The following is a 9,329-nucleotide window of genomic DNA, read 5'->3' on the forward strand; positions in this document are numbered from 1 at the left end:
GGGGCAGGAACCGCCAATGGAACTCCTTTCCCTGCGCATGCTCTCAGGCACCAGATGCCACCTACAAATTCCAGGGGTAGGCATGAGCGAGCACCACCATTGTGAGCTTCAGAGGCGGGCGTGGACCACTGAGGGAGCCGGGAGCAGATGCCAGTCACTGCCCCTGCCATCCAGGGAGCGTGTGTGGGCAGCGGGCAGGGGCCAATCACTGTGCCTGCTGTTTTGGAGTCTCAGGGGCTGCTGCTGGGAGACCCACAAGCTGGTGCTGATTGCTACCCTGGTGTACTCGAGCTGGTGCTAGGAAACCCACAAGCCGGTGCCAGTTGCTACCTGTGTACTTGGAGTGAGTGTGGGCTGCCAAACCTTTGTTCTTGTTGTTCAGTCACCAAGTCATGTCTGACTCTGCAAACACATGGACTTCAACATGCCAGCCTTCCCTGTCCTTCACTATCTCCTGGAATTTGCTCAAATCCATGTCCATTGAGTCATTGATGCCGTCCAGCCACCTCATTCTCTGCCATCCCCTTCTCCTTTTGCCTTCTGTCTTTCCCTGTGTCAGGATCTTTTCCCATGATTGGCCATTTGCCTCAGGTGGCCAAAGTATTGGCATACCCCACATGAAGGGTATAAGAGCCAGCACATGCTGAGGAAGGAGACAGAAGCATCCAAACTAAAAGCAGCCCCTCGACTCCAGACAAGACAGCAGAGTAGAAGGACTTCAGCTCATGTCCTGTCATGAAAACACCAAAATCACAGCTAAGTGCTGAACAACCATCAGCAAAAAAGACTGGAACCTACCAAAAAAGATATTTTACATCCAGAGACAAAGCCACACAAGATGGAGCGGGAGTCCAGAGCCCCAGGTCAGGCTCCCCAGCCTAACACTCTGGCATCAGGAGGAGGAGTCCTCAGAGCATTTGGCTTTGAAGGCTGGTGGGCCTTGAGGGCAGGTGCTCCACAGGACTGGGGCAAACAGAGACTCCACTCTTGGGGTGCACACAAGACTTCACATGCAGTGGGACCCAGGGCAAAGCAGTAACTCATAGGATCCTGGACTAGGCCTACCTGTGGGTCTTGGAGGGTCTTCTGGAGAGGAGGGGGCCCACTGTGGCTCACTATGGGGGCAAGGACACTGGTGGTGGAGGCCCCAGGGAATATTGATCACTGTGAGCTCTCTTGGAGGTTGCACTTTATAGCACCAAGATCTGACCCCACCTAACAGCCTGCAGGCTCCAGTGCTGAGAGGCATCAGGCCAAACAGCCAGCAAGGGGGAGCACGGCCCCACCCATCAGCAGACAGACTGCCTAAGCTTATACTGACCTCACAGGCACCTCTAAACACACCCTTTGACACATCTGAGTGAGGTACCACCTCACAAAAGTCGGAAGGGTCATCATCAAAAAATCTACAATCAATGCTCGAGAAGGGATAGAGAAAAGGGAACCAACCCTCCTACGCTGTTAGTGGGAATGTAAATCAGTACGCCACTGTGAACAGTATGAAAGTTCCTTAAGAAACATAAGATACAGCTACCATATGACCCAACAATCCCACTCCTGGCATATATCTGGAGAAAACTGTAATCCAAAAAGATCCATGCACCCCAGTGTTCACTGCAGCACTGTTTACAATAGTCAAGTCATGGAAGCAACCTAAATGTCCATCAACAGAGGAATGGATAAAGAAGATGCGGGGTGTGTGTGTGTATATATATATACACACTGGAACGTTACTCATAGAAAGAATAAAATAATTCCATTTGTAGCAACATGGATGGACCTAGAGATTATAAAAGAAGACAAATATGATACCACTTATAAGATAATTCAACTGAACTTATTTACAAAACAGAAATAGACAGACTTCAAAAACAAAGTATGGTTACCAAAGGAGAAATAGGGGGAGAAAGGATAAATTAGGAGTTTGGAATTAACATATAGGCACCTACTGCATATAAAATAGATGATCAACCAGGACCTACTGTATAGCACAGGGAATCCTCAATATCCGTAATGACCCGTATGGAAAAAGGATGGGTATATGTACACGTGTAACTGAATCGCTCGCTGTGCACCTGAAACCAACACAATGGTATAAATCAGTGACACTCCAATGTAAAATAAAGGTTAAATTTTTTTTAAAAGTAAACTTTACTGGAGCATAACAGAAAAAGCCCACATTCCTTTGCCTAGCTAACACTTACTGAGCAGTGACTGTGGCAAAGTACATTGCTTGGTGTGGGAGCACATGTAAAATTCAATTTATAGTCCCTGATATGCTCACCTTCAAGGGATCCAAGGAACCCCTGATGGGGCATCACCTACCCGTCATCTCGGCCCATGCCTTCATTCTACTACATTGACATGTAATGTGTTCCAGGAATCCAAAAGAAGGAACCTCGTTTTTGTCAGTCACAGAGAAGACAGGATATCTTCTGTGCAAAGGAAACAGTACATTTAAAGACAGAGGCTGGAGACAATTAAGTGTGACCAGGAATTGCAAATAAGTCAGTCTAATCCAAGCATGGGGTAGGATTATGTCCGGTTATGTACATCCAGCCTGAAAGTATAGCCATCACCTTGAAGGCAGTGAGGCTACTGGAGATCATAAGCAGGGGTGTCCTGTAGTCAGAGAGTGCAGAACATTTCTTCTAGTAGTTCTGGGAGACTAGGGCGCAGCACTGTCACAGTGGTTTAGCAGGGGAAGCGTGAGGGCCTGCACCATGGGGTCAGTAGGGTCAAAGAAGAAAGGAGGGAGGGCTTCGGGGTCCTGGACAGGATGGGGACAAGGGGAAGTTTACAAAGACCTTACATCAAATCGACGAAGTTAGATTTGATGGGGGTAGTGCTGCCATTTATGGAATTTAGGAAGGACAGCAATGGAGAAAGAAGACTTGTTCACTCTAGGATAGGAAGATTCTAAGTGCCTCCAGGATAAACATTCTGAGATGCCTGCTGGGTAGTTGGACATGCAGGCTTGAGCACGGGGGGAGGTATGAACCAGAGTAAGACGTGAGCGTCTTTAGAAACGATGTCAAAATTGAAGTTGAGTGTAGCTTGGTAGGCCCCGGGAGCATATGTAGAGAGGAAAAGTCCACACGCAAAGCCTCAGGGCCATCAGAGTTGAGCAAATAGTTAAGGGGAGCCCCTGACACATGAACAGTGAGCAGCCAGAGGACGAGGAAGAGGGCTTACAAAATGACAGAGAGCTTCATGCAAGAGTGAGGTGACAGAAATCATATACAGTTAGGGTAGAGGAGTGTCCCAGGAACCAGGACAGTTGCAAGGAAGTGGTGGGAACAGAGACCCAGAGGTAAGGAGGAATAAGAGTGAATTAGAGCCGACTGTGGACAAGTCAGTCACATACCTGGTCAGGCAAGGGCATGAATAGTCAGGGAGACTTAAATGAGAAGACTTTAGTTCTGCTTGTGTTGAGGAAAGTCCCCGAGGGCTGGAGATCCTGAAGAAAATGAGGCTAAATGGAAGTAGATGGGGGTGGGGAGGCACTCATGACCCCTGGTGTGGGCTTCTCCTAAGGGGCCTCAGCCCCCTCCCCACCCCTGACTGAGCCTGGCCTTTGTGTGTTCCTGTGAAGTCAAGTGCCTGCTCTTCTGCACAGTAACATTGGCTGTTCTTAGTCCACAGCTTCTGACATGCGATTTGAAGACACATTTTATGGAACAGAGATAATCCAGGGGGAGAAAAAGAGACAGAGAGTGCTGAGCTCCAGATTCAAGAATGAATACGTGGATGACCCCGTCTACCGCACTTTCTTGAAGAGCTCTTTCCAGAAGAAGTGTCAGAAGAGGCAGTAGTCTACCTACATTGCTCTGCAGGCCACAGAATGACTTGGGCAGAAGAGGACCGAGGAAGGACAGCCTGGGGCTGTGCCGTGTGTTTCACTGGGGTAGGTGACAGGCTGTGTCTCTGACAGTGGAAAATCAGGCTCCCCAGAGTGTGGTCACCAGAACCGCAAAATACACATTATTAATTGGATACCACAGTCTGAAGCTGTCTCCTAGTCTTGCTTTCACTTGTTAGCAGTTGTCTCCTTTGATCCCAAAGAATTTTTCTAAGTGAAGGAAATCACTCACCAAAAAAGCCACTGCCAGAGGAGGTGGATCCCCACACACAGCTTTTAGGCCTAAGAAGGAACAGAGACTGCTCTCCTCCCTGAGCAAGTGGGGGCCTCCAGGCCCAGGTGGGAGGGTAGTAACATATATTTTCCACAGTCAGGGAAGGACTCTCACTTATTTGTTTTAAATAGAAGTTTTTATAAAACATTTTTAAAACACAAATGGCATGTATGGTAATGAGATTTACCCGTGTGCTATCTGTATTTCCCTTGTACAGAACTTTTACATTTTTTTATATCCCTTTTACTTTGGGTTGTGTCTGATGAGAACTGAGTTGTTGGCCTCTGTGAAATTTTTGGCTCTTGAGAAAGAATCCTTATGAATTGTCTGGGAATTTTATATATTTAAAGAGGGAGATCTGGGACTGTTATTTTTAAACACTTTTTTTTCATAATACATATTCTGAGTAGATATTTATAAATATGTTTCTTTCATTATGTGTTTGTAAGATTAGAGTTAAAAATAAATATGCCTCGATGCATAGTTTTGAGGTAATATGATTTTTCCTTTTTGCAACAGCTTGAAAATGTACTAGTGTTTAAAAATAAAGATTTCCATTTTCTCCAATTCTGTCTTCTAACTTGCTTATTTGTCTAGGTTTAAACCTAAAGAAAACAAGTTTTGTTTGTGAGCTGACTATGAAGACATTATGGGGCCCTGGCTTCAGACCCTTCCCTCACTGACTTTGTCCATAACTGTGGACGCACTGCCAGACATTTATGGCTGTATCGCCAGGGATAAAGTCTCCCCTGCCTGCTTGCGGTGCCTGCTGAAGTGTTTTCCTCAGCTCCTCCTTTGGGCCTGAAAGAAACCTGAGCATCTGGAGTCTCAAACTCTTTTCATACAGGTCTCTTGGTCCTCAGCTTCGCTGGCAGGGGCTTTATGGATCCTCCAATCCCTTCCATCACTTTGTAGATGGGAGTGGAGGAGAGACAGGGAGAGGGCTTGCCCACGGTCACACAGTGATGCTTCAGTAAACTGTGGCCACAGTGATACAGCATAACCAACAACTGCAAAATCTCAGTGCCCTGTGGTGAGACACACTGCTTTTGCTTATGAGCCTGCAGATTGGCTGATCAAGGCTGGGCTTGGCTGTGCAGCTGTGCTGACCTCAGCTTGGGCCAGCTCACACGTCTGCTCCATGTGTCCCCATCAGCCCGTTGGACCTAGTGGGCTAGCCCAGATTTGATCTTCTCTGGTCACTGGCAGAGGCAGAGAGGCCAACCAAATAAGCGAATTTTAGGTCTGATGTTGGTTAACATCCTGTGGCCCAAAGCCCAGAGCCAGGGATTAGAGGGCATTTCAGAGTTTCATGGCAAAACGTGTGGATATATCATGTTACTGGGTAGAAAGTAGAGAACTGAAGCATCATGACAGCCACAGCTGAAGCTCAGCTCTGCAGACCTCTAGTTGGCTGACATTCCGTTTTCCAGAGTGCCTCGTGGCTGAACTCTGAGCTGGGGAAGAGCCCATCAGCCATATTTTTACAAGGACTGAGCACTCCACATTCTCTGCCAGTATAGTCATATATTTTATCAAGTAATCAAGCTTGCCTTTTGTATCTCCACATTTTGAATGGAACTGACCTGCTCTCTCCACAATATGCCAGGAAAGTAGGCCTGTGTAAGGCATTAAGAGGAATTAATCTAAATAGGATCATTTGTTTTGTACAAGTTTGCCTGTCAGCAAGATTTCTGATTGGTTGCCACAGGGAGAAAATGTGCAGAGTCCTATGTGATCTCAAATACAGCTGTTTTTTATGGTCTCACTTAACTAATGTTCCTATAATCAAGTACAGCTGTATATGGCCTAAGCAAAATAGTGTCGGCCACAAATACACTCTGGCTCTTGAGAAAGACACCTTTGTTTCACTGCATTCCGCATGAAGTCGTTATTAGCTCTCTGACCAGACAAATCAGTAAAGCTTTTTTGCTTACTGTGACACCTCAATTGTAATTTTAATTTCTTTGCGTTACACTAACTGCATTTTTAGTGTGCACATGTAGCGTGAAATCAGTTGAAGTCCTTCTAGTATTAAAAAAAAAAAAATTGCTGGCTGTGACAATTCTAATGTAATTCTAATTATAAGCCCTTTCTCTGGAGGTTAGAGGATTAGTAAAACTGCCTGGCATATTTCACAACATTTTAGTTCCTTTATATGTGTTTGAAATGAGAACAATGTGATTCTTGTCAATTTACTTTTATTAAAGTACTTTTGTTTAGTTCATCTAAAGAGAAATTGAAAAGAAGTATCTACTAAAATGTCACATGACTTCACAAATGCATTATAAATTGCTCCTGAGTAATGGCATATGAAAATGTGAAGATGCAGAATACAAAAACACATAGGAGTGAATGGATTTGCCACTTCACCCTGTACCCGTCCAATGTGAAGCAAGGCTGAAACATGTTTGTTTCTGGAAATGACCCAGAGGTCTTACAAGTAGTCATACTAGAGGAGCATATGCTGCAAGATCATGTTGTGTTTCATTTTTGCCTTTAAGTAAAAAGGATCTGAAATGAAACAATCTTCATTTTACATACTAATCAGCCCCCAAAACTTGAAGAAAAATAGAAATTCTGAGACATACTCATTACATGAGTAACTGGTTGGTTGCAAAGACTCGATTTTACAATAGACTGCTTCTGAGAATTTATATGTGCATCATGGGAAGTATCTTGAATTCTCTCACCCAGTATATTGTTAAGACATACACCACTGAGTGGCCTCTGAGGAGCCTGAACTGTCCAGCAAGTGTGCTGAAGACTCAGAAACATGCTCCATCCTCAGAAGGTACAAGTCCACTTGAAGAAATGGAAGTTCGTCAATGATATTAATGATGTACTGAGCATCTATTGTTAAACACTGCCTAGTAGGCTTCTTAATGGTATTTATCTTACTTAGTCTCCCACAAAAAATCAGCAAAGGAAGTACTCTCCTCTTTCATGGAGGGAAACTAAGATTCAGAGAGGTTAAGTAGCTTTTGAATCACTTGACCTCGATGCATGAAGGAAAGCGAGGATTCTAAACCTGACACAATCAAATAACACTGGATAGATGACTCTGAAGCTCCAAGACAAATTAGCACTAGAGATATAAATAAGGAAGTCATCATCTTCATTTTCTTTGAAAATGATATGAAATTTACCTTCTGGTAAAGGCAAAACTATTGGAGAAGGAAATGGCAACCCACTCCAGTGTTCTTGCCTGGAGAATCCCAGGGACGGGGGAGCCTGGTGGATTGCCGTCTATGGGGTCGCACAGAGTTGGACACAACTGAAGCAACTTAGCAGCAGCAGCAGCAAAGGCAAAACTATAGGATCAGAAAAGAGATCTCTTGTTGCCAAGGACTGGAAGTGAAGGAAGAAACTGACAACAGAGGCTCAGCTTGAGGAAACTTTTTGGGGTGATGGCAATATTCTTTATCTTGACTGAGGTGGTGGTAATAGGACTGTATGTCAAAATTCACAGAACTAAACACAAAAGGTAGATATTACTATGTGTAAGTATCACCTCAATAAACTTGCCTTAAATAAATAGAATCTAGTGGAATGGTGGTCAAGTAACTTGGGAGAGAACATGCTGAATGAGATGAGAACAAGATATGAAAAGAAACCAAGAACGCTGGGAAAGAACTACATATACCTGAGTTGTGAATGAGCACTGAAAGGGGCCAAGAAATGGGAAACCAGGATGCTGTGATGTCATGGACATCAACAGAAGATGGTACTGCAAAAAGGAGAGGGGTCAACAGAGGGAAAATACTACAGAGTCCTAGATCACGTAGTTGTTCATTAGGAGAACACTGGTGTCTTTCATGAGAGCATTTCACATGGTTTCAGATGAGAAGCCTAGATATATTCAAATAGGTGAGAGGAGATCAAGATAGCGGAATAGATGGATGTGGAGCTCACCACTTCCCACAAATAGATCAAAATTACATGTGGAACAATTTTCACAGAATACCCACTGAATGCTGGCAGAAGATTTCATACAACCAAAACACAAGATTACCATGTAACTGGGTAAGGTTAAAAAAAAAAAAAAAAAAAAGGATAGCATCTGTGCCTCTAGGAGGGAGCTGTGAAAGTGGAGGGGTTCCCCCACTCTGGGAGCCTCCTTCACAATGGGGAGAGATCAGCAGGGACAGACAGGGAGCTTCAGAGGAGAGTGCAGCAACAAGCTTGCAGGAGGCAGAATGGAGAGATAGCAGCATACCTGGTTCTCACAACCTCCATGCTCTACCCTACACTCACTGCCTTGACTGTCCTCAGTGTGCACTGGCCATTATCCCCTTGATTGGGGGTGTGATTGGTGTGGCAGTGACCACAGCCTGCACTGGATGTTGAGCAGGACCTCCTCTTTGGCATCAAAGACTTGTTTGGCATCACAGACCTTTCTGCTCCCAGTTGGAGTAGATGCTCCCTGATCTATTTCTGAGCTGCTGGTTGGGGTAGATGGGATGGGAGCATGTATGCTGGTAGAGGAGCCAGTGAGTATTCCTCCACAGGAGGTGTCCATCAGCAAGAGCTCATCTGCTGATGATCCAATTCCTTGGATTCCCATGGCTGAGGCGGGACTGATGGCAGCGCCAAGGATAGTGTATTTTGTGGGCCCACACATGGGTGACAGACAACATCACAGACTCAGGAGGCAAGGATTGCAGATGGCTTTTGGAAGGTGGAAAAGGTAAGTAAATATTCTCCTGTGAAGCCTCTGCTAAAGCATTTGACTACGGATCAAAACAAACAGGAAAATTCTAAAAGAAATGGGAATACCAGACCACCTTACCTGCCTCCTGAGAAATCTATATGCAGGTCAAAAAGCAACAGTTAGAACCAGACATGGAACAACAGACTGGTTCAAATTTAAGAATGGAGTATGACAAAGCAGTTTATTGTCACCCTGCTTATTTGACTTATATGCAGAGTCTGTCCACCTGTGAAGTCGCTCAGTCATGTCCGACTCTTTCCGACCCCATAGACTGTAGCCTACCAGGCTCCTCCGTCCATGGGATTTTCCAGGCAAGAGTACTGGAGTGGGTTGCCATTTCCTATGCCAGGCTGTATGAAGCACAAGATAGAATGAAGATTACCCAGAGAAATATTAACAACCTCAGATGTATAGATGATACCACCCTTATGGCAGAAAGTGAAGAGAAACTAAGGACCCTCTTGATGAAAGTGAAAGAG

At 45.0% G+C, this 9,329-nt stretch overlaps 1 protein-coding gene across 4 annotated transcripts in view; it reads left to right on the forward strand.

Moving 5' to 3' along the window:
• Nucleotides 1–4,703, forward strand: part of KDM4C (lysine (K)-specific demethylase 4C) — a 411,252-nt gene extending 406,549 nt beyond the window's left edge. For all 4 annotated transcript variants that reach the window (XM_010856980.1, XM_010856981.1, XM_010856977.1 and 1 more), the window contains exon 23: nt 3,639–4,703. In XM_010856980.1, coding sequence (XP_010855282.1) covers nt 3,639–3,815 — 177 coding nt within the window. In that variant the 3' untranslated portion in view covers nt 3,816–4,703. The remainder of the gene's footprint in view (nt 1–3,638) is intronic.
• Nucleotides 4,704–9,329: the final 4,626 nt, after the last annotated feature.

This window comes from Bison bison, unplaced genomic scaffold (genome assembly GCF_000754665.1).
Source record: "Bison bison bison isolate TAMUID 2011002044 unplaced genomic scaffold, Bison_UMD1.0 scf7180017864376, whole genome shotgun sequence".
NCBI classification, from domain to species: Eukaryota; Metazoa; Chordata; class Mammalia; order Artiodactyla; family Bovidae; genus Bison; species Bison bison.